Below are 26,625 nucleotides of genomic sequence, written 5' to 3'. Positions count from 1 at the left end.
GGATGAAAAATCATAGAAAGCAAAATGACTCCAATTAGAGAAAACATCACCTGAAAATCTATAATTGTCATTGTTTATCCTGTGTCTGATTAGTATTGTATTTGGGGGGGAGCGGCACTCACCATCAAGTGTTCTTTAAATTCACAAAAATGGCATACAGACTGGGTGTAGTGTGGACAGCATTGCTTTGCAAGCGGCTACAGCTGTTTCACAGGACTATCCTGCTTTCTCAGGCCAGGATACTCCAGGGAAACAGCTGTAGTCGCTAACACAGCAATACTGTCCATGCTACTCCCTGTCTGTATATGCCTGTTTTGTGAAGAACACTTGATGTTGAGTGCCACATTCTTTCTGCTCTTTGGAATGATACATGATTTGGATGGACTATATCATTAAAACTGAGCAGCATTACTTGTATTGGAAGTGATAATCCCTGACTTAGCATGACATACTGTGTTGATATATGCAGGCTACAATAGTGCAGACTTACCCTCTGACCTGGTGCTGTATTTATATACTTTGCTAGGTTCTGGAGCTGAATTCATGTTAAGTGCTTGGTTCTGGTGATGTATTTATATACTGTGCTTGGTTCTGGTGCTGTATTTGTGTTATGTGCTTGGTTCTGGTTCTGTATTTATGTTATCTACTCGGTTCTACTGCTGTATTCATGTTATCTGATTGATTTTGGTTCTGTATTGATGTTATATGCATGGTTCTGGTGCTGTATTTATATACTGTGCTGAGAACTGGGGGAAGGAGATCGAATAAAAAATAACAAGTATGGAAGGAATTGTTAGTCTCAACATGGGCAGCAACATATCAAAAGTTATGTTTGAGCGGAATACTCCTTTAGGCTATGTTCACACAACATATATTTTCGTAAAACCACGTGCCTTTGCTGCCTGTGGGATCCCGGCGGGAGCGTATACACTCCGGTATATGCTCCGGCCGGGATCTCTCGCGGCACTGCAATCAACTGACATGTCAGTTTTCTGCAGCCGCTCGCTCCATAGCGTGCAGTGGAGAGTTCTGATGCGGGCGTTCAGTACCGTCCAGAATGATCTTTTCAGAGACCAGCCACTCCGAGACCCGGCCGTGTCACGGAACAACCGGTCTCGGTAAGTTGCGACACAGCGGAGTTATGGTGATTCTGCGGCAGCTCCTGCTCCGCCATATATAACACACATAACATAGTAGTAAGGAGTAAAATCTGCAGCTCATCCACACAGTAATGGGCACAAGATTGAGATTGAGTTTTTTTCCACTAACTGTGGATGGGATTCTTGAAAATGCTTGTGCTGTACTTTAACCTGCCTCAGGTCTGAACACGGCCTTAAGCCACCTGAGATCATGTGCTGTGTTTCTTCTTGCAGTATGAGGAGACTTTATGCAGGATGACGGCAACTTACATGACCCCAATGTTCATAAGAAAAAATAAATCTACTGTACATCTTTCTGTCCGGAGCTTTGGCTGTCGGGCATGATGGGCATTGGCGGGTTCCCCATCCCTGGTCTAGAGCGTTCTTGGAGGACTTTCTTAGTACACTGTGTACAGTCATATACTCGGTTACTTCCTGCAGGTGATTAGCAGACAAGCATTTCAGCTTCCATATGGCGTCTGCAGAACTAGATTTACTGCTAGTCTGATGCCGGGTAAGCAGTTAATATGTAGGTTTTATCTTTAAGGCCTTCACACTGGGACCAGCTGTGCTCATAGGGCTGTGTGTGTGTTTGGGGGAGGGGGGAATGCACTAATTGGCATTAAAAACCTCTCCTGCTTTGGACAGTTCCTGACATGGACAGAGGTGGCAGCAGAGAGCACTGTGTCAGACTGGGTGTCTCAATTCTGGTGCATTAGGAGATAATGTTCTGGCTCAAGGACCATAGTAAATCTGGGCCAGTGTTGGTTCTATGAGATGCTGTCTGAATTTCCTTTTCTGCCACTTTCTTATGTGTTAGACATAAAGCAGCGATTCCTGGTGATGACATTTTATGCCTTCCAGTCCGGCAATAAGGAACATTGGCCGTGTGTACAATGGATGCGTCTTGGCATTAATCGAGACAAGAGCCCACCCGGGCACAGTACAGGGCAGGGAACCTCTTAGAGGGCGTCTTCAGTCAGTTTTGGTTTGTCAGGTCGGTCCCCCGAGATGTTTCCCTTCAGCTAATGGCGCCCTTTGCTTCCTACAGTCACATAAAGTCTTATAAATCCTTCTTCTTATAACTGGACACAAACCATATGGAAAACCACTGGTAAAATACAGATAATAGAATATCCCAGTATAACATAGTCATCATAGTCCTGCCCCTTACCTTTGGGAGCTTGTACTGAGGTCCCACATATCTTCCCTAAATATCAGGGTTGGGAGAAAGCATTATGGTGCCCTAGGCAGACCAAAGACCAGTATACCCCATACAGTGACCATATAGTTATCACAGCCACTGTATAAGTGATTACATCCAGTTACAGTACATCCAGTGACTCACAGGGGGCATCTTCTTTTACTGTAGATGTTCTTCTCCATCCAGCCCAAACCGCCATGACATCCCATCAGACAAACATATTAGGCTCCACACTTTTCCAACATCCTCTTCTCCTTTTCTCCATCCAAAGTGTCCCAAATGGTTATAATGCCCCTCTGTTGCCCCTTCTAGGCATATTTTCCTTTTCAGGATGAGCTGCCTTATGTGTATACATGAGGAACAATATTACTTCTGGCTATTATATAACTTGTATATGGTATTTTTCACCAGTTTTCCCCTCTGCAGGCTCCATGACCATTGTTCAGTTTTTCCTGAGCTGGTAGGTATAGACTAGCTGCTATGATGTCTCCATCCACTGCACACATAGTAATGGAGATCCTGCTCCCCTGTATATCTTTATAGCATGGCAGACATGATGGAGCCCTGCTGAGCATTGGATAACATGTATAACTATTATTCTTTATTTTTGCATCTACTATTGATACATCTAGCGCTGTGATACATCTAGTGCTGTGATACATCTAGTGCTGTGATACATCTAGCTGTGATACTGTGGTGTCCCACCATTGGTTTTTCCTAAAGGGCACCTGTCACAAAAGCCCTCCACTCAAAGGTTAGGTGGTGATGAAGGTATTTATTGGTTTCACCACCAGATGTCAGTGTTTTGTATGTAGCTTGTATTTATTGCACTGCTGTAGTGAACACAGGGCTACTGCTTTTTTCTGTATTGTGTGATCTTGTGGCCCAATGGGAGATACTTCTTTCTTTTCTACCTATCTCTATGCTTCTCTCTCTCTCTCTGCGCACTCTTCTTCACCACTCCACGCCGAGAACCTCTCTAAACAGTGCAGGGTGGTATCCTAGGAGAGAGGAACTGACCCGGATAGAGCAAAGGTACCGTAATGAAGGTCTATGTACTCTATCTCGCAGCGCGGGTGACACCGGATCATTACGGATACTAAGCTACACCCAGGCAATCAAGACTGGGGCTTGTGTCACCCTGGTAGGACAGGTACCCCAACACTGCAGTGCAAAAGATGGTCAGCGACAATATAGTGGAAACACAGGCACAAGTATCTCTCAAGTATCTCACAAGTATTCTCTCTAAAGTTCCGGCAGAGCACATTACTACCCTGGGTTGGGACCCCTACAACAAACTCCTCTTCTCTTCTCTCCACTGCTCAACGCTAAGCTACATAAACACCGCTATATCTACCTCTATTCTATATCAGCACTTAAAGTATCTTAAAGTATCCAGCGAACCTCAGTCTGTACCAAAAGAAGTTATTCACGGCCAAAGTACTCTGTATTACCAGAGACTGTTCAGTAAAGCCATTATTCTTTACTATAGAAACACTTTGTACAATAGCTGATAGCAGACTCTAGACTTGACAAGACACGAGCTGTACTAAGGACCTTTAGAACAGTAGAGCTGAGAGTAGTTGAGAGGAGTTGGTACTGAGAGTCCAGAACAGTGGAGAGGAGTTTGTACGGGTAGTGGAGAGGAGTGTGTCGTGAGAATCCCAACCAAGGGTAGAAGTGCTCTGACGGAACTTTAGAAGAAGAATAAGTAGAATACTGAAGACTTGGAAGTAGACTTTTTTCAACCTTTGTCTTTATACCATCTTATTCCCACCAGTGTCGGGAGACCCGTCCTATGAGGGTGACACAAGCCCCAGACCTTGTTACCTGAGTTGAGCAGAGTGGCCAAAGTTTTCTAGTTAGACCCACACTGCGAGATAGAGTACGTGGGCTTCTAGCAACTTTGCCCTATCCGGATCAATTCCTCTGCTATAGGATACCGTTCTACACCTTAAGGCTATGTTCACACTATGTATTAGACCGGCCGTTCTGATGCGCCCGCATCAGAACACTACGGCCAGAAAGATCAACCGGCCGGTAATTAAGTGCCGGCTGGGATGATCCGGGCAGAGACCGACCGTTCTGTGACCCCGGCGGTACTTAAGTATCGGGAGCCGCTCGCTTCATTTTGTGAACTGACAGGGTTTCCTACGGCCGCAATTCATTGAATTGCGGACGCAGAAAACTGACATGTCAGTTCTTTGGGGCGCCGCACGGGATCCCGGCCGGAGTGTATACTATGTGTGTACCCTTTGGCCGGGATCCCATAGAAGCAGAGGCAGTGTTCCACAATGTGAAAAGTACGGCCGTTGTTGCCGATGGCAGCAGCGGCCGTACTTTTACGTAGTGTGAACATAGCCTAAGACTTGTTCTCGGCGTGGTGCTGCTTTCAAAAAACGGTTGTCTGGGTCTCCCATGTGCGTCTGCTCTGCACGGGAACCTGACTAAGACTACGACTGGTTCTGTAGTGGGGACCTGGCAAAGCCAGGGCCAAGTTGGACCACGGCAGGGACCAACTTGTTTTGCATCCTCTCTGTGGGTGTATACTTCCTCTCCCCATGTGACAACTTCCTAAAGGTGGTGTAATATCCCCTGTGAGTGGTGGAGAAGAAAGCATAGAAAAGAAAGGAGCTCAGGTATGGTAGAGAAAAAGAGAAGGTCCTTATTGGTGTACAGATCACAATAAACAATAACCCTTTAGTTACCTGCAGCTGTGCAAAACATAGGTATAGTTACATATTATAGTGACATCTTGTGGCAAAACTTAGGTACTGCTTCATCACCAGAGGTACTTGAAGGTACAGACTTTTGTGAAGGGTGCAACATACTGCTAACACCTGTGGTGGGACACCACACCAGCACCTATACACATCAGCTATACACCTTGGCTCACTTTCCCCTTTCTGTGAGTGGCGGTACCGACAATCATCTCCCCACTCCGGATCACCATGACAGGAGCCCAAGGGACCCATTACAGCCCGGCAGGTCACCGACCATTTCAGGGGGATAGAGCCAGCCACAACAAGAAGCAGGTATACCACCACACCTGTGTGCTGAACTAGCACTGGCGTCACAACACTACCATCAATGGCTGAGCTGTATCACAACCACCAGCACAACATCATCTGGTGGTGCACCACAAAACATCTAGTACTGCGATACATCTAGTACTGTGATACATCTAGTGCTGTGATACATGTCGCGCTGTAATACATCTAGTAAGATTAAGTCTGCTCCTGCTGCACGGTATATCTGTTTCCTCTGCCGCTGTATATTGCACAAGGCCCGGTATATCTGTCGCTGTATATTGCACATGTGCATGTTATATCTGCTGCTGTATATTGCACATGTGCACGGTATATCTGCTGCTGTATGTTGCGCAAGGCACGGTATATATGCCGCTTTATATTGCACAAGGCACGGTATATCTGCCGCTTTATATTGCACAAGGCACGGTATATCTGCCGCTGTATATTGCACATGTGCACGGTATATCTGCGCTGTATATTGCACAAGGCACGGTATATCTGCCGCTGTATATTGCACATGTGCACAGTATATCTGCAGCTGTATGTATATTGCACATGTGCACAGTAAATCTGCCGCTGTATATTGCACATGTGCATGGTATATCTCCCGCTGTATATTGCACAAGGCCCGGTATATCTGCCGGTGTATATTGCACATGTGCATGGTATATCTGCCACTGTATATTGCACAAGGCCCGGTATATCTGCCGGTGTATATTGCACATGTGCATGGTATATCTGCCACTGTATATTGCACAAGGCCCGGTATATCTGCCCTTGTATGTACTGTGTATTGCACATTTGCACGGTATATCTGCTGCTGTATATTGCACAAGGCCCGGTATATCTGCTGCTGTATATTGCACATGTGCACAGTATATCTGCAGCTGTATGTTTATTGCACAAGGCCCGGTATATCTGCCGCTATATGTACTGTATATTGCACAAGGCCCGGTACATCTGCCACAATATGTACTGTGTATTGCACATTTGCATGGTATATCTGCTGCTGTATATTGCACATGTGCACGGTATATCTGCAGCTGTATGTATATTGCACAAGGCCCGGTATATCTGCCGCTATAATGTACTGTATATTGCACAAGGCCCGGTATATCTGCCGCTGTATGTACTGTATATTGCACAAGGCCCGGTATATCTGCCGCTATATGTACTGTATATTGCACAAGGCCCGGTATATCTGCCGCTGTATGTACTGTATATTGCACAAGGCCCGGTATATCTGCCACTGTATATTGCACAAGGCCCGGTACATCTGCCGCTATATGTACTGTGTATTGCACATTTGCACGGTATATCTGCTGCTGTATATTGCACATGTGCACAGTATATCTGCAGCTGTATATTGCACATGTGCACAGTATATCTGCTGCTGTATATTGCACATGTGCACAGTATATCTGCAGCTGTATGTATATTGCACAAGGCCCGGTATATCTGCCGCTGTATGTACTGTATATTGCGCAAGGCCCGGTATATCTGCCGCTGTATGTACTTTATATTGCACACGTGCACGGTATATCTGCTGCTGTATATTGCACATGTGCACGGTATATCTGCAGCTGTATGTATATTGCACAAGGCCCGGTATATCTGCCGCTATAATGTACTGTATATTGCCCGGTTCAGTGTTACAGCCTGAATTTCCTAGACAAACAGAGGATGTTGAGAAACGCATTATAAGAAGCCGCTCACACTCTCCTCTTATTTCTCAAGTTACTGTCACAAGACTTGTACAAATAACATGGAGAAAGTTTTTTCTTCTTGCTATAACTTCCCGGTATATGTGACGGCTCCACATGAGAGAGAGAGACGCTCGGTAGCGTCAGACGATGAACCCAAGGCAGCGAGGGCAGAATCATTGGCATGACAACTGCAATGGACGGACTCCTTTACGTCTGGGTGGGCGACCTTTAGGCGGTGACGTGAGAGGACACAGAAATAGAGACAATCTTCTAGTTTCCTGCTGAAATATTTATTTGTAAACCCCATCATTTTAAATCTTAATTTTAAATTTAATTTGAAAACTTTGCTACAAGAGTTCAGTACTCCTGCAGCGCCCCCACAGGAGAAAACAAGAATTACTCGAGCCTTTAACCAGGTGCCCCCTGCTCAGCCCAGTGGAAGGTGTCTTGTTAACCTATTGCATTTTTGCGTTCAAATTTTTGTATATTTTTTAAATGAAATATTTAAAAAAATTAGAACAAAAAAGTATCAAAGGTTTCTGCAAGACTCCTTAGAACTCCGGTGGTATGCCGGCAATTACATACAGTACAAACCGCGGGAGTTCTAATGTGTCTTGTAGAACCCTGTTGCATTTTTTTCGTTCAAATTTTTGTATATTTCATTTACACTTCCATTCAAGGGACAAAATATAGAAGAATTACAACAAAAAATCTAATAGGTTCCTGTTTTGGGAGGATGATGTGACTGACGGCCACATGATTGTTCAGCCATCAGTATTGAAGGTGTGAGGTCTTTACCTGAGCACCACGAGGCTCGGCCGAGCGCAACACTCACTCAACAGTACACAGGACCTAACAGGTGCAGTCACGTCTTACAATCCCTCTAAGGAATATTGTGTAACCAGGAGGGCGCCCTGAATGGCAGATAGATTGCAGGGGCCCCTTCTCCATCAGTTTCATTGTGACTTTTTATTTGTCGTCATCCTCCTCCTCCTCCTCAGTGTATGTGCAGCTGGAGTGGGTCTCATGGAAAGGGTTAACTGATGTCTCCATTATCCTGTAAATGAGATGTAGATTGGGGCAGGAAGCTGCATGAATATTATTAGCTGGATAATCAGGGACGTAAGAAGCTCATTAGAATCTTTGCATTTTTTATGTTTTTATTTTTTATTTTTACAGCAGCCGGATTTAGCGCGTTCTTTTCACCTGAAGGTCACATTCTCATGGCCGTATCTGCATTCTATCTTACAGGGAGTATATATATATATATATATATATATATATATATATATATATATATATTTATAGACAGTATATGGCTATAACCATTTAGATTTTATTACAGGAAAATAGGGCACTCTTGCTTTTTTGGTTGAGCAGTCTGCAGCCCATGGCCTGGGCTGTGGGGAGACTACAGGTCCCAGCATGACCGTCCGCACCTTGTATGACGTACAGTGACTTGCAGACACGTGGCAGCTGGACGGTCACAGGTTGGAGACCACCGCTTCAGGATTTCCTCCATTCCTTTCACTCATGTGTGGAGCTGCCCCGCTGTTATCCAGCGCTACAAAAACATGGCCACTTTCTTTCAGAGACAGCACGACTCGTCTCCAGTTCAGGTGCGGTTTGCAATTAAGCTCCATTCACTTCAATGCAACTGAGCAGCAAAACCTGCACCCAATCTGGAGACAAGAGCGGTGCTGTCTCTGGAAGAAAGTGGCCATGTTTTTGTAGCACTGGAGAACCCCTTTAACCCACTTGTCAAACCTTTAAGATCTGCATTAACCTTTGCTTTTCCCCAGAGTCGCCTTCATCCTTGTTCATTGCTTTTCTCTCGCAGATGGCCTCTGCCACCGATCCGAGATATGGGCATCGAGACGCTTCGGACCAGAACTTTGACTATATGTTCAAACTGCTGATCATCGGGAATAGCAGCGTGGGCAAAACCTCCTTTCTGTTCCGCTACGCGGATGACACCTTCACCTCGGCTTTCGTCAGCACTGTGGGAATTGACTTCAAGGTGAAGACGGTGTATCGAAACGATAAGAGGGTGAAGCTGCAGATCTGGGTGAGTGGAGGATTGTTATGCTTGTGTGTTCAACGCAATGGACGTGAAGACTTTATAGTGATGCTCCACCCTAAAAAACATTCCTTAAAGTGGACTTTTCAGTGATTAAAATAGTACTGACGCGTTTCGAAGTAAAAAATTCCTTAATTGTGGCCATGATTGAGGATTTTTTTTATTCCGAAATGCGTTGGAGCTATTTTAATCACTGATACTGATTTTTAAATATGGAAGTAGGAAGTTTTTCCTACGATTTCTTCACTGCATGAAGCTGTGGATTCTACTTTTTTATACCTTTATAATCTCCATAGTCCATACCATCGCAGAGATGTAGACATTTTATCAATATGCAAATTGAGCTCAAGAGCCCAGGAGGTGCTCCCCTATACGGCAAGAGCCCAGGAGGTGCTCCCCTATACGGCAAGAGCCCAGGAGGTGCTCCCCTGTACGGCAAGAGCCCAGGAGGTGCTCCCCTGTATTGCAAGAGCCCAGGAGGTGCTCCCCTGTACGGCAAGAGCCCAGGTAAATCCAGCCCATCTAGTTTGGTCATGTCAAATAGAGTAGACAAATGCAAGCAGGCCTTTGGGTGGGAGAGCATGGGCTTACCTGGGCTCTTGCCATGCTTAGGATCACCCTCTGGGCAATTGAGCCGCATATGCATATCAACAAAATAATCTTGTCAACAAAAAGGAGAATCCTGATGAGTAGCCCTGTCTAACCATTGGCTTATTTACCACCCTGTTATCCACTTTAAATAAGTTCCATGAAACTAAAAAATCAAAGGTAGGTAGGGGCATGGGGAATATAATAAATAAAGTATACTTACCCATCCACATGCCCCCGTAGTGCCGCTCCACCTCTCTCTGACAGCCGCTGGAAGTCATTTGTGGCCAGCTTTCTGGTATATCATGGCTCTGGCTTCCTTTGCATTAAGGTCACGTACCTGGCTGATGAATTGCCCCCTCAGTCAGTGTCCTGCACCAGTCCCTGATTGGCTGAGCAGGCAGTCCATCAGCCGGGTACGTGACATTGCATCAGCAGGAGCTGCAGAAGGCTGACAGCTGGAGCTACAGAATGGGGACTATTGGCTCTGGACACTTAGATACCCCGCTAATATTTTTGACCCTATAACAGTGTGACTATCCAGATCCTGCTCTTTCCTGCCATAATGAATGAGTTTTTAATGTAAGCGTCTCCTGTAATCCTGAGGTCACCCAGTCGCTGACCCCTGACCTCCAGTCTGGGGGCGGCTGCTGTAACACATTTATAATCCTCATGTTGTAGCTTTGGTGATGAGCGGCTGCGTGTGATTCCCGGGGATGAGCCGGACCGCGCTGCTCCACCACAATTACCGCTTCAATTTGCTGTATTCAGTACATGGGTTTGTATATGACTCTAGATTCATTTGTCCAATATATATTAAGAAAATCTATGGGGTGAGGAGAATGTCGGCAAATACATCATGTGCATTTTGGGCCGGAATTACACTAGGGTAACACGGACGCCTGACTCATTCATCCATAGTATTCCGGAGCGGCTGATGGGCTTGGCTGACTAAGGTGCATTGTGGACGGCCGATTCTCCAGTGAAGGATGATGTAGGTTCAGGAAGGGCATAACTACCACCACAGTGGTCGCCATGGGGCCCACCACATCAGGGGGCCCATCCCTAAAATACACTGGGCCTCCTGAGCTGTCATCATACCACCAAGGGAGCTGCCGACTATGGGGGACACTATGTGTGTGTGTGAGGGTAGGATACTAGGGGAGATACTAGGTCTATTTTGGGGGACACTATCTAAGGGGGGATACCATGGAGGTGCCTATTTTGGGGGATGCTATCAATGCCTAACATGGGGGGGCATTAGGGGAGAGGTCTACCATCAAAGGCCCTATCAACTGGAGGGGGGGAGATACCAGGAAAGACACCTAACATATACTATCTACTGGGCGGAGGGCTAGAGAGCCCTCTTCTCATAGACAACATAGGAATGTTCAACTGGACCAGACAGTAAGACTTAAAGAGGTGCTCCGGCTCTCTGCTGCCACCTCTGTCCATGTCAGGAACTGTCCAGAGCAGGAGACGTTTTCTATGAGGATTTGCTCCTGCATTGGACAGTTCCTGACATGGACAGAGGTGGCAGCAGAGAGCACTGTGTCAGACTGGAAAGAATACACCACTTCCTGCAGCACATACGCAGCTGATAAGTACTGGAAGACTGGAGATTTTTTTTTTTTAATAGAAGTAATTTATAAATCTATATAACTTTATGACACCAGTCGATTTGCAAACACTTTTTTGTCTCGATTTCCCTTTTAATGTGTTGGTAGGAAGCGGTCATCCTATAGGATGGAGAACACATCCAGGGATGAAGAGGTTAAGCTTTATCAGTAGGTGAGAAGCGCTCTGGTCACATGTTATCATCCTTTCCGGGAACATTCAATTATCCGGAGCCATAATTGTAGCCACGGACGGAAAGCAGAGCCGCCAACACACGAATATTAATGAACGCTTCATTTTATAAATTGACACGAGCAGAAGCCGCTCATTTACTGGTTAAACCGGCGGCTTTTGCTTTAATTAAGCGGAAATCTTAGCGACAGAATTACCTTCATATTATTCCATGTAGAGCGGCTCCCGGCATTGTGCGCTATTACCGCCCGCTCCCACCATGGATGGAGGACAGGTTTAACCCCTTGCAGGCGTGGCCCATTTCTTTCTATTATTCAAATTTAAACAATAATTGTTTTGTGTAAATGCAACGAGAAATCGCTCATCGTTCATTTGGTGCTGACACCAAAATGACTATAATTTGCCGGGATCCGGTGGGGTAAACAATCATAGTTATGCCCTGGTCCGCGACGCTGCATACTGGTGTTGTGTGCAGCCAGTGGGCTCTGGTGTTTTGGGGCAACTGATCACAGTGGCCAGGAGTGGTAACACCCCGGACACACAGGCACCGGACCTTAGCTAAAACTGGTGTGAGGTGCAGGGGGCGGCAACAGAGATGACAATGATGTAGAGTTCCACTTTAAACAATGCCTGACTTCAATGCAATACAAAAAGATATAACACAGCTTTGGTAATTAGTGAAAATAAACAATAACAGCAGCTTAAAATGGAGTAGAGTAGCAACTTTGCTCTATCCGCATCAGTTCCTAGCTTCTTTGACTTTTATGTGGATACTGTCCTGCACTGTGACTCTCCAAGTCCACGGCGTGGGTTGAGATTATCTCTGACTTGTCCTCTCCTGTAGGAGTTTAACACTGTATAGTGGTGTGTAGAGTAAGCTGAGGAGAAACTGTTAGCTGTGTCTTGTCTTGCTTATTACCCATACAGGGACCTAACTAAGACTGACCCTTTAGGGTGAGGGGAACTGGCAGAGGGCCAGGGCCCAAAGGGACCACAAAAGACCTTAACACTTCCTCTACCCATGTGACTTCCTATCTCCAGCATATCTAAAGGGTGCTGTGAGTGAGTGAAGAGTGCGTAAAAAGAAGTAAAGTGAGTGATGATAGGACAGAAGAAGAAGAGACTCCTATAGGTTCACAGACAGGCCCGGACTGGTAATCTGGCAAGGCGGGCAAATGCCCGCTGGGCTGGCCAGATTACTAGTCCGTGGGCCGCCCGGGCTGTGTAATGGAAAAAAAAAAAATCACCGCTGCGGCCCGCTCCTGACATGCTCCTCCAATCCAATCAACGTGGGGCCGCAGCGGCCCCTCATTGATTGGCGGAGCACGTCAGGAGCGGGCCAGCCGGGGTGAGGTGAGCGGGCTGTGGTGGCGGGAGGGGGCTGCGGTGGCGGGAGGGGGCTGCGGTGGCGTGTCTCCGCCCCGTTGTGCTTCCCCCAAGTGCCAAGGGCCGCAGACGTGCCGCGCGCAGGCACGTCTGCAGCCACCTCCACCAGGCCCCCAGCGGTGACGTCACTTCCCTGACGCGCCGCTGAGGACCTGGAGGAGAGAGAGCCGCAGCCGCCGCCGCCACGCTGCTGCAGCAGAAAGAAGATGCTGAAGATCCGGAGAAAGAAGCTGCTGGGAGCGAGGTGAGGTGAGAATGTTTTTTTTTTTTTTTTAACCCCTTCACATGTGGCCACACAGGGAGAGCATGCAGGGGGGCTATTCTATATAGGAGGGGGATGCAGGGGGGCTATTCTATATGGGAGGGGGTGCAGGGGGGCTATTCTATATGGGAGGGGGTGCAGGGGGCTATTCTATATGGGAGGGGGGATGCAGGGGGCTATTCTATATGGGAGGGGGATGCAGGGGGCTATTCTATATGGGAGGGGGATGCAGGGGGGGTATTCTATATGGGAGGGGGTGCAGGGGGGCTATTCTATATAGGAGGGGATGCAGGGGGCTATTCTATATGGGGGGATGCAGGGGGCTATTCTATATGGGAGGGGGTGCAGGGGGGGCTATTCTATATGGGAGGGGGTGCAGGGGGGCTATTCTATATAGGAGGGGATGCAGGGGGCTATTCTATATGGGGGGATGCAGGGGGCTATTCTATACAGGAGGGGGTACAGGGGGCTATTCTATATGGGAGGGGGTGCAGGGGGGCTATTCCATATGGGAGGGGGTGCAGGGGGGCTATTCCATATGGGAGGGGGTGCAGGGGGGCTATTCTATATAGGAGGGGATGCAGGGGGCTATTCTATATGGGAGGGGGTGCAGGGGGGCTATTCTATATGGGAGGGGGTGCAGGGGGGCTATTCTATATGGGAGGGGATGCAGGGGGCTATTCTATATGGGAGGGGGATGCAGGGGGCTATTCTATATGGGAGGGGGATGCAGGGGGCTATTCTATATTGGAGGGGGTGCAGGGGGGGCTATTATATATTGGAGGGGGATGCAGGGTGGGCTATTCTATATGGGGGGGATGCAGGGGGCTATTCTATATAGGAGGGGGATGCAGGGGGGCTATTCTATATGGGGGGGATGCAGGGGGCTATTCTATATGGGAGGGGGATGCAGGGGGGCTATTCTATATGGGAGGGGGATGCAGGGGGGCTATTCTATATGGGAGGGGGATGCAGGGGGGCTATTCTATATGGGGGGATGCAGGGGGCTATTCTATATGGGAGGGGGATGCAGGGGGGGCTATTCTATATAGGGAGGGGGATGCAGGGGGGCTATTCTATATGGGAGGGGGATGCAGGGGGCTATTCTATATGGGAGGGATGCAGGGGGGGCTATTCTATATGGGAGGGGGATGCAGGGGGGCTATTCTATATGGGGGGGATGCAGGGGGGGGCTATTCTATATAGGGAGGGGGATGCAGGGGGGCTATTCTATATGGGAGGGGGATGCAGGGGGGCTATTCTATATGGGAGGGGGATGCGGGGGGGGCTATTCTATATAGGGAGATGTACAGCAGGGGGGCTATTCTATATGGGGGGATGCAGGGGGGCTATTCTATATGGGAGAGATGCAGGGGGTATTCTATATGGGAGGGGGATGCGGGGGGGGCTATTCTATATAGGGAGATGTACAGCAGGGGGGCTATTCTATATGGGGGGATGCAGGGGGGGCTATTCTATATGGGGGGATGTATAGATGAGGATGTTGCTGGAGCAAGAAGCCTAAAATGTCTGTCTGACAGATCCCGTGGAGAGGAGTCATGGCCAGAGAAGCCTTCCTGATGACCGGAGCCAGATGGAGAAGAAAAAGAAAAGTGCAGAGAAGACGCCTACTGTGAGTGACAGGATGTAACTGCACTATAATCACCTGTAAGGTCTGCAGAACCTTTATACAGCTGGGATCTACCTCAGTATCAGGGGTGTCACACTTCGGCCCTCCAGGTGTTGCAAAACTACAATTCCCGTCATGCTTTAGCTGTCCAGGCATGATGGGATTTGTAGTTTTGTAACAGCTGGAGGGACAGAGTGTAACATCTGTGTTCTATTGTCGCTGCTTTGGGAGAATATTGGTCTTTAGATAGTGGCTGTTATTTGGTGCCAGTATAGTGGTGTTATCCAGTCACTGTATGCTGAGGGTAGTGGGCATGGTGTGATGGTATAGTGGTATTATCCAGTCACTGTATGGTGAGAGTAGTGGGCATGGTGTGATGGTATAGTGGTATTATCCAGTCACTGTATGGTGAGAGTAGTGGGCATGGTGTGATGGTATTACTCGTATTATTGGTAATTTTAGTGTTGTATATAGTGGATTGTATTCAGTCACAGTGTAGCGGTATTAGTCACTATGTGGTGATAATGGCCGTGCTCATGGTGGGGTGATATTATTTGTTACTTATATACTGTTAGTATAGGAAATATTGGTGGGTTTGCTTAGTGACAGTATGGCAGTAACGTGTACAGTATGGGGATAATATTTGCTTACTGGTGTTAACTATGACAGTGTTATCATGCACAGAAAAAAGATAGATAGATAGATAGATAGATAGATAGATAGATAGATAGGAGATAGATAGATAGGAGATAGATAGGAGATAGATAGATAGATAGGTAGATGATAGATAGGAGATAGATAGATAGATAGGAGATAGATAGGAGATAGATAGGAGATAGATAGGAGATAGATAGGAGATAGATAGATAGATAGGAGATAGATAGATAGATAGATAGATAGGAGATAGATAGGAGATAGATAGGAGATAGATAGATAGAGAGATAGATAGGAGATAGATAGATAGATAGATAGGAGATAGATAGATAGATAGATAGATAGATGATAGATAGGAGATAGATAGATAGGAGATAGATAGATAGAAGATAGATAGATAGATAGATAGATAGGAGATAGATAGATGATAGATAGGAGATAGATAGATAGATAGATAGATAGATGATAGATAGGAGATAGATAGATAGATAGGAGATAGATAGGAGATAGATAGATAGATAGATAGGAGATAGATAGATAGGAGATAGATAGATAGGAGATAGATAGATAGGAGATAGATAGATAGATAGATAGATAGATAGATAGGAGATGGATAGGAGATAGATAGATAGATAGATAGGAGATAGATAGATAGGAGATAGATAGGAGATAGATAGGAGATAGATAGATAGATAGATAGATAGATAGATAGATAGATAGATAGATAGATAGGAGATAGATAAATAGGAGATAGATAGATAGGAGATAGATAGATAGATAGATAGATAGATAGATAGATAGGAGATAGATAGATAGGAGATAGATAGGAGATAGATAGATAGATAGATAGGAGATAGATAGATAGGAGATAGATAGATAGGAGATAGGAGATAGATAGGAGATAGATAGATAGGAGATAGATAGATAGGAGATAGATAGATAGGAGATAGATAGATAGGAGATAGATAGATAGATAGATAAATAGGAGATAGATAGATAGATAGATAGGAGATAGATAGATAGATAGATAGATAGATAGGAGATAGATAGATAGATAGATAGGAGATAGATAGGAGATAGATAGATAGATAGATAGATAGGAGATAGATAGATAGATAGGAGATAGATAGATAGGAGATAGATAGATAGATAGATAGATAGGAGATAGATAGGAGATAGATAGATAGATAGATAGGGGATAGATACTATAGATAGATAGATAGATAGATAGATAGATAGATAGATAGATAGATAGATAGGAGATAGATAGGAGATAGATAGATAGGGGATAGATACTATAGATAGATAGATAGATAGATAGATAGATAGATAGATATCCAGTAGGAAATGGCTATCTAGCAGCTTATTATGTAGCTTTGACCACCATTATATGGAGTGCAGACATAGTCAGGATTAAAGGGATTTAAAAAATATAGTAACTTTTGTCCAAAAACAGCACCACCCTGTCCTCAGACTGTGTATGGTTATTACAACTTGGCTCCATTCACTTCAATGGAACTGAGCTGCAATACCTCACACAAACTGAAGAAGAGTGTGACACTGTTTCTGGAAGAAGGTGGCCATGTTTTTCTCCTATAAAGGGAATCTGTGAGGTCCGTACCAGGTCTAGGGCTATAAATCTCAGCAGACAGGTGTGAGGAGATATCACTGAACTTTAGTCCAGTGTAAACTTATATAATTGTCCTTTTCATTTCCAACTAAAGTTTCACAACAGCAGCCGCAGCAGCAGCACCCTATACGTCCATCAGTCAGAGCAGGCAGGGGCGGGGGCAGAAGGTGCTGCTGTGGTTCCACCTCTGTGACACTTCAGCTGGTAATGAAAAGAATGGTTACAGAGGTTTACACTGGACTAAAGGTCCTGTCCCTGACCTATACGCTGGGATCTACAGCTGTGTACCTGGTATAGAGCCCACAGGTTTCCTGTAAGGGCACGTTCATACCTAATCAAATGCGGATTTGATGCTTCTTATTTAATCAGTTGAAATGAATGCATATATATGCCGCATCAAATCATCAGCAGATCATGTTATAGCATTATTTTTAGGTGCTGATGGTGGGGTTCACATGTTTAGGGGAGTAGTGGGGACATGGCTAAATGAAGCAGAATTTGCTACAGCTCGTATTTTACACGGCTATCCATGATATATAGGGAAGGATATGGTATGTGGGCTGCTGGTGTTTGATTGCCAGGGCTGATTTTAAGTCCCAGTCCGGCCCTGTTCACAGATCCATGTGTCACACAAATAAACAATAGCCCTTTACATACTTCAGCCGTGTAGCACCTGTGTACATATATCTGTAATAATGACATCTAGTGGGGAAACTTTATTTACTTCATCACCACTGGCTTACAATAAGTACAGGCTTTTACGAAGGGTGTAACCAATAGCAACACCCTTGGTAGGACACCACACGAGTCCCAGGTCTCCATCTCTGGGTGAAGCTAACTAGTAGTTTCCTTCCTACTTAGTCAAGTGTATTTCAGTAGAGAGCGGCTAACTTGCACTGTGCTCTACTGCAGATCAGCCTTTCTTTCCTCTCCTTCTTTAGGGGGTGACTGTCCTGACATAAAGGGCAACTCCAGCATTTTTTTCCCCTTAACTAACACACATTACAAAGTTATATAACTTTATAATGTATGTTAGTCACCTGCTTGGAGCCGTTCCGCCACTGCTGTAGACTCTAACACTTAAGAATAGGTCTGTTCTCTCTCTAGTCTGGAACTAGACTGACCCATTAACCTGGAAGTGGTGTGAGTGTGTGTGGCAGGCTAAACTTTCCTACAGAACTGCAGCTGTGCACAGGGGGAGGGAGACACCTAGTGGTTGGAGTAGGGCACAGCAGCTAACTGCACTAACTATGATGCCTGACAGAAACACTTTGACCTGGATGTGTACAGTAACGACTATCGTTCTGCATAAAATGGTGAACAATTTCAGGTTTATGATAAATAATCTTGTAAATAGTTAAAAATTGCTTCATCTTAAAGGACCCTTATACAGTACGCTGCTATACATTAGTCATTTTGCTGATCTCCTGTTATTAGGGTGTAATAGAAGTTACAGTCATGGCGGCCTGGAGGACTTTAAAGCGACTCTACCCACAATCTGACCCCCCCAAACCGCTTGTACCTTCGGACAGCTGCTTTTAATCCAAGATCTGTCCTGGGGTCGGTTCGGCAGGTGATGCAGTTATTCTCCTAAAAACAACTTTTAACCCCTTAAGGACAGAGCCAATTTCGATTTTTGCTTTTTCGTTTTTTCCTCCTTGTGCTTAAAAGGTCATAGCACTTGCATTTTTCCACCTAGAAACCCGCATGAGCCCTTATTTTTTGCGTCACTAATTGTACTTTGCAATGACGGCTGAATTTTTGCATAAAGTACACTGCGAAACCAGAAAAAAATTCAAAGTGTGGTGAAATTGAAAAAAAAAACAGCATTTTGTTTATTTGGGGGAAATGTGTTTTTACGCCATTCGCCCTGGGGTAAAACTGACTTGTTATGCATGTTCCTCAAGTCGTTTAAAACGATTAAAACGATATGTAACATGTATAACTTATATTGTATCTGATGGCCTGTAAAAAATTCAAACCATTGTCAACAAATATACGTCACTTAAAATCACTCTATTCCCAGGCTTATAGCGCTTTTATCCTTTGGTCTATGGGGCTGTGTGAGGTGTCATTTTTTGCGCCATGATGTGTTCTTTCTATCGGTACCTTGATTGCGCATATACGACTTTTTGATCGCTTTTTATTACAATTTTTCTGGATTTGATGCGACCAAAAATGCGCAATTTTGCACTTAGGGATTTTTTTGCGCTGACGCCGTTTACCGTACGAGATCAGGAATGTGATTAATTAATAGTTCAGGCGATTACGCACACGGCGATAGCAAACATGTTTATTTATTTATTTATTTACTTTTATTTATTACCTGGGAAAAGGGGGGTGATTCAGACTTTTATTTTATTATTTGTTTTTACTATTAACAACACTTTTTTTTTTCACTTTTACACTTATACTAGAAGCCCCCCTGGGGTTAGGGTTATTCCCCCCCTGGGGTTAGGGTTATTCCCCCCCTGGGGTTAGGGTTATTCCCCCTGGGGGACTTCTAGTATAAGTGCACTGATCTCTCATTGAGATCTTTGCTGCATAGATATGCTGCAGAGATCCATGAGATAGGCTGCTGCAGCCGGAAGTAAACGAGTGCCGAGCTGGGGACGGCGCCATCTTGGAGCGGTCCCCGGCCGGCTTCAGAAACGGAGATCGCTCCTCCGTGATAACATCCCGGAGGAGCGATCTCCCCACTAGACACCAGGGATGACGCTGCGTCCGGTAATCGGATGCAGCTGTCAACTTTGACAGCTGCATCTTATTACTGTATTAGCGGGCACGGCGATCGGACCGTGCCCGCTAATACCTGCGGTCCCGGGCTACAAGCGGCACCCAGAACCGCCGCGGTTCAGAGCACGGCCGCCGCGCGGCCCCGCTCTGAACGTCCCTAACAGCATCAGGGCGTAAATATACGCCCTATGTCTTTAAGGGGTTAATCCGGCAGCACTGTGTCTAACGGCCGGGGCTTACATTTGTATATGCATTAGGCTGGCACCACCTCTCTGTCCTTCCTCCCCACCCTCCTCATCATTAGGAATGATCCAGGAACATTTACTGCTGTTTGAGCATTGCACAAGTGCCTTTATGATCCAGCCCATGTGCCATGCTGACACAGGTGAGGAATAGGAGACAATTTGCCTGGAGCATTCCTAATGATGAGGAGGGTGGGGAGGAGGGACAGAGAGGGTGTGCCAGCCTAATGCATATACAAATGTAAGCCCCGGTCGTTAGACACAGCGCTGCCGGATTAAAAGCTGTTTTAGGACAGTAACTGCATCACCTGCCGAACGGACCGCAGGACAGATCTAGGAGTAAAAGCAGCTATCTGATGGTACAAGTGGTTTGGGGGGGGGGGGGGGGGGGGGGGCAGATTGTGGGTACAGAGTCGCTTTAATCAGCCCTTTTGTCTCACTAGTTCTGCTTTCCCAGTGCTCCAATTGCCCAGAAAAGTCCAATGTGTAAGTCTGGGGACTCCCAGGCGTGTCTCCATCTTTTCTGGGCACTTTGAAAGTGCGACTTGTTCTGCCAGGCAAAACTAATCGATGGCCGATCCGTCAATTCAGCCGAGGATACTGCAGATTTGCTCAACTCTGGTCGCTATATTAGCTGCCACAGGTATGAGACAAGGTAAAGTTTTGCCCATTGCAACCATTCATAGATCCGTTTTAATCCAAACAAAAGCTAGGCTGTGATTGGTTACTATGGGCAATGTGACCCTATTTACCTACAAGAATGGAGGGGTGCCATGCGATCTTATGGTCATGTGACCTGTCATAGCCAGAAATTGCTAAGTAGCCCCAGGGTAGTACCCAAGGGTATATCACATAGGGGAGGGGGCCACAAGTAAAAAGTTCATTAGCAACTTGACCTCAGAATAACCCTCCCAGCATTACAAAGAAACTACAATGTTGCAGATACAGCCTGCCAGGGACTTGTTTACATCAGTTGTCTCAGAAGGGAGGGGGGAGGAGGAGGAGACAGAGAGAAAAGCTCAAACACAGATTTGTGTCTTCAGCAGAAAGCAGCAGCTGAGAACTGGGGGAAGGAGACTGAATAGATAACAACAAGTATGGAAGGAAAAGTTACGCTATTTCATATCAATGTAACTAAATAACTGAACACAGCATCAAATCTGCTGCAGATCTGCTGCGGATCCTGTACGTGTGAACGCACCCTTCAAGGGGTTATCCAGGATTAGAAAAGCATAGCCACTTTTTTTCCAGAAACAGCGCCTCTCCTGTTGTAAGTTTGTGTGTGGTATTACAGCTCGGTTTCATTGAAGTGTAATACAACACATATCCTGAGGACAGGGGTGGCGCTGTTTTTGGAAGAAAGCAGCTGTGCTAATCTTTGATCACCCCCTTTAAAGTTGCGGTAGACCAGAAGACAGATGAAACGGATTGAAGAGATCTGTGTGTGCTTTATATGTGGTTTATTATAGTTGTGTCCCTTGTCATGTATTCCCAGGATGCTGGTTACTAAGTGACAAATTGGTGGCAGCATCCGTCACCCCTCCTGTGTAATCCCGTCCGTCCTTCCTTTCTACTGCCATTTACTTTGTATTCTTTATGCGGCTTTCTATGGTACACGTCCAGCATATAGGTTACAGTTTCTTACCCTAATGTGGTGTGGCACCGGTTTGTGTGGTGTCCAACCGCCAGGATGATGTTATGTCAGTGGTTGGAATACAGCTCAGTCGGTGGTGGTATAGTTGTGATGCCAGTGCAGCACACAGGTATGGTGTTACACCTGCTTTTAGTTTATGTGGCTGGCTATATTGACCCCAATGGTCGGTGACCTGCCGGGCTGTGATGGGTCCCTTGATGGGTCCGGAATGGAGATATGACCCACCCGGACTGTCAGTACCGCCACCCACAGAAAGGGGAAAATAACCCAAGGACGGTGTAGCCGATAGGTGTAGGTGCTGGTGCAATTATCACCGAGTCCCAGTAGAATAAATAAACTGATCTTTATGGATAATCTCTTGTAATACAGGATAGTAAAGTCACAAGTGATTTCTGATATACAGACTTGACTTCACTGAATCTGTGCTGAGAGATACTGAAGTGCTGAGGTAGAGTAGCAGTACTGGTTCAGTTGGGTAGAGTAGAGAGTTCAGAAGAGTGGAGAGGAGTTCGTCGGGAGAGAGCCCTAACCCAGTGTAGTAATGTTCTCTGCAGGAACTTGTGAGAAGAAATACTTGTGCCCGTGTGTTGCCCTGAATGTCGCTAAACCACCTTCTGCTCTGCAGTGTCAGTATACCCGTCCTACAAGGGTGACACAAGCCCCAGTCATAGTTACATGAGTTGAGCTAAGTGTCCGAGCGTGTCCCGGTGTCACCTGTGCTGCGAGTACGTAGGCCTTGGTTATGGCTGCTTTGCTCTATCCGGGTCAGTTCCTCTGTCCTAGGATACCGCCCTACACTGTTTCGAGAGGTTCACGGCGTGGGCTGGGGTGATCTCTGACTTGTCCTCTCTTTAGTTGTTTAGCACTGCATAGTGTCTGTAAGTGTAGCTTTTAGAAAGAAAGTCTCTGCGTTCTCCATACGTGTCTGACCACTATCACATCTCGTCTGTCCTGGACAGGGAACCTGGCAGAGCCAGGCCCTGGCTAAGTTCAGCAAGGATACCTGATCTGTGCGTGTCCTACTCCTCAGAGAATCAAATAAAAACTCCCCAAGTGACTGGCACTACACTTCCTTTCTCCAAGTGACTACCCCCTACAGAGTGTGTAAAAGTCTCTGTGAGTGGTGGTGAAGAGAAGTGTGCCAAGAGAAGAGAGTAGGAAGAAAAGTGCGTCACACAATAAGACAGTAACCCTATAGTCACTACAGCTGTGCAGTACATACAATGTGATACATAGTGACATCTAGTGGTGAAAATTACATACACCTTCATCACCACTTTTTCTTTGGAGTATAAGGCTTTTACAACAGGTGTCTAAACTAGAAACACCCGTAGTGGGACACCACACTAACATTTCCCATTCCTGACTGCTGTTAATGGATCTCATGTACCGATGGATCTCACTGACTTGTAGCAGTAATTACAGACCCATTTATTTCTATAGCCCACAGAACCCTGTCTGTAAATTTACAGATTTGTGTCCACGCCGCAGAAATGATCCACAAAACATAGGACATGTCCTGTTCCTGTCCACAATTCTGGCACAGATGAGCCCATAGATGTCTGTTGCGGACAAGTACAGGTGTGCAGCTGATAAATACAGGACCGGATTTTGGGACTGTGATACGGTTGTGTGCATGGGCCCTTATAATAGTAACCATCCAGAACAGGCAAAACTAGAGGGACCTCTCCGGCTTTGTGCACAGTAGGTTTTTAGGCCCCTAAAAATGGTGTAACGCCTTTTGCAGCCAAAAAACAGCTGTTTTTTTTTTTTTTTTTTTTTTTTAAGTATGAAACTATGTTCTCATTTCATTAATGTTTTGGATTGTAAAATGGCAATTTTATAGTTCCAAAAAAAATGACATTTCCATTCTACTATGGAATTCTGCTGAACTCAGTGGTAAAATGAGCCGTGTGGATTCTTCTGACACATATTTTGGAATGTAAACATCACAACAAAACTGTCTCCTATTGAAATGATGTGACGGGGGAAATGAACATGAGACCCTTCTGTCCCAGGGGACGACCACACTCTTCTCTCCTTGTATACCACTGAGGATGCATATCACACTGTGCTCAAAAGTTTACATACCCCGGCAGAATTTTTGCTTTCTTGTCCCTTTCTCATAGAATATACATGATAACACGAACACTTTTTTCCTCACTCATGGTTATTGATTCGGTGGAGCCTTTTATTGTCAAACTACTGTTTTGTTTTTTAAATAATTTAAATTTTTTATGTCAACCAAAAACATCAAAAAAAGTTTTTGTGTTATCATTCATATTCTCTGAAAAAGGACAAGAAAGCATTAATTCTGCCGGGGTATGTAAACTTTTGAGCACCACTGTATCTTTCTGACTTCCTTTAAGCAACTGAACTTTGACCCCTTGCGAGGCTCGATTATTATAGTGCGTCTGACCAAATCCTTGCTGGACATATCAGATCTGCTGACCGTGTCTCGTCATCTGTACAAAGCCGATTGCACTTGGATTGCCGAGCAGGTTAGATCCTTAATACGTTTAGCACAACGGCGGGAGCGATGCCTCACTCACTATACTGTAATCTCCTTTACACGCTCCATGTGATCCCATTAGGACGTGTATATATGGATGGACACAGCAGGGACCCCAAACATCTTCCCCATCCACGGCGATGACTTTGCATAGTGCGGGGGGGGGAGGCTTTGATGTCTCCATGTACACAGGACTGAGGCAATGAGCGGGATCAGGAGGCTGCCCAATATTTGCTGATCCTATTTGGATACCTGTCGGCCAGGAAACAGAATAACCGAAATAAAGAAGACAAAATGGCTAATGGCCGTGTGCAGGGAAGCAGGTGTTTTATGACCAGGGGCCAGGATATTACTGGTGATAGTCATCTCTTGTGTAAAGCGCTCTATAACCCAGCGGTGATAAGGCGGAAGGCGGGATCGCGTCTCTTCCTCTGCGTTTCGCTTAATTAAAGTGATTTCCATGATGATGGACACTTTTTTTTTACAATGAGGCCCAAAGTAATCCCTTAAAGGGGAACTCCGGTGAAAAAGAAAATAGTTTTCACAATAATCGGTATCATAAAGTTGTATAGATTTGTAAATTATTTTAAAAATCTCCGGTCCTCCAGTACTTATCAGCTGCTGTATGTCCTGCAGGAAGTGGTGTATTTTCTCCAGTCTGACACAGTGCTCTCTGCTGCCACCTCTGTCCATGTCAGGAACTGTCCAGAGCAGGAGAGGTTTTCTATGGGGATTTGCTGCTGCTCTGGACAGTTCCTGACATGGACAGAGGTGGCAGCAGAGAGCACTGTGTCAGACTGGAGAGAATACACCACTTCCTGCAGGACATACAGCAGCAGATAAGTACTGGAAAACTGGAGATTTTTTAATAGAAGTAACTTACAAATCTGTATAACTTTCTTAGAGCAGCAGCAACCTTCCTTTTCTCTGGAGTTCCCCTTTAATCTCATTCTCAGCACTGGTACTGTTATGTGTAGCAGATTTTCTGGACACATAAGTGTCTACCCCCTTATATCCATGTAATAGAATCCGCTCATGTCTCCGCTCCATCTCTTATACGTATGCAGCTGTTATCCTGACTATAGAGACAATAAGACAAGCGCAGACGTCATCGCTCCGGTAATCTTTCCAGCACGGAGACCTTTAATCGATGCGTCTTCCCCCCCATTGTGGTTCCCGGTCAGTGACCTGAATCCGTACGTTATCTCACCTGTCTGGCCCAGCCCTCCGCTCATGTCATCTCCAGATCCACCAAGTGGAACTTTTAATTTCATTCCCGTCTCCTGGAGACCTTAGAGGGATAAAGGATTCGTTTGTCGGATCAGTGAGTTTTATTCTTCTATTTCTTCCTCTTCGCTTTCTCACTAAACTTTTTGCCCGGAGAACTTTCCAGGGTAATAGAAAAACATTTATTCCAAGAAATCTTTATTCATTGTGATAATGCATCATGGGAAATCATTGAAGGGGTATGCTGCACTCCTTATCTCCGCAGTGGTCGCCGCCATGTTTTGCTTGCTTTGCAGCAGTGATGAACTGTTCACCCAAGTGACCATTGCTGCCAATCACAGGCCGTAGCGGTGATGCCGCACGTACGGTATACGGAATACTTTAACTTGCTGATATCTCCCTATTACACACAGGGGACTGAGGATGATGGGAACTTTCTTACCTTCATCCTCCGCGCCATTTCCATTGCTATTTGCAGTTTAATCTTTCTGCTAACAAGGCTGTTTGGTGCATGGGGGGGGGCTACCCCTTAGGCTCCACTGATATTCATTAGAAGGGGGTAGGCCACCTGGGGGTGGATGGTAGTGGGGGCTGTAGTCCCGCCCCCAGTGCACCAAACCGCCATAAAAAAACCGGATGAAAAAAACAGATTGCGAAAACATAGTGTGAACCCAGCCTTAGCATAAAGATTAAACTGCTAATAGCACAGAGGATGAAGGTAAGAAACTTCCCTCCAACCTCAGCCTCACGCGCAGTAGGGACATATCAGTGGGTTAGATTCCCTTTTAGGTCGTCTAGCATTTTATTTTAAGCCGTCACCATTGCAAATCATTGAAATAACTGGAACCTGTCTGGATGGGATAAGAGCTCTCTCTAGGGTCTGCAGCAGGGATCTTTAGCAGGACTCCCCTACAGTAGCCATGTCATTAGGGACCACCATGATGCTTCTATGGGGCCCCAAGAAGGTACCCAGTCCCAGCCAACGTGCAGCCAAAGTATAGACACCTAAACTGCGTAGGACTGTGGGGTATAGGCCATAGAAAGCTAGAGGGCAAAATCAGAGATGGTTATAATAGACCCAATAGACCCTACATCTCTGTGCAGGGACACAAGTCCTTTGTTCCTTGCCTTGGG

At 45.8% G+C, this 26,625-nt stretch overlaps 1 protein-coding gene across 3 annotated transcripts in view; it reads left to right on the top strand.

The window, feature by feature from the left end:
• The window catches only part of RAB3B (RAB3B, member RAS oncogene family), a 72,078-nt gene that overhangs the window by 7,269 nt on the left and 38,184 nt on the right, over positions 1-26,625 (top strand). For all 3 annotated transcript variants that reach the window (XM_069981608.1, XM_069981606.1, XM_069981607.1), the window contains exon 2: positions 8,922-9,149. In XM_069981608.1, coding sequence (XP_069837709.1) covers positions 8,922-9,149 — 228 coding nt within the window. The remainder of the gene's footprint in view (positions 1-8,921; positions 9,150-26,625) is intronic.

Source organism: Dendropsophus ebraccatus, chromosome 8 (genome assembly GCF_027789765.1).
Source record: "Dendropsophus ebraccatus isolate aDenEbr1 chromosome 8, aDenEbr1.pat, whole genome shotgun sequence".
Lineage (NCBI taxonomy): Eukaryota > Metazoa > Chordata > Amphibia > Anura > Hylidae > Dendropsophus > Dendropsophus ebraccatus.
Note: the sequence above shows the minus strand (reverse complement) of the source record. Positions and strands in the feature narration are given on the sequence as shown.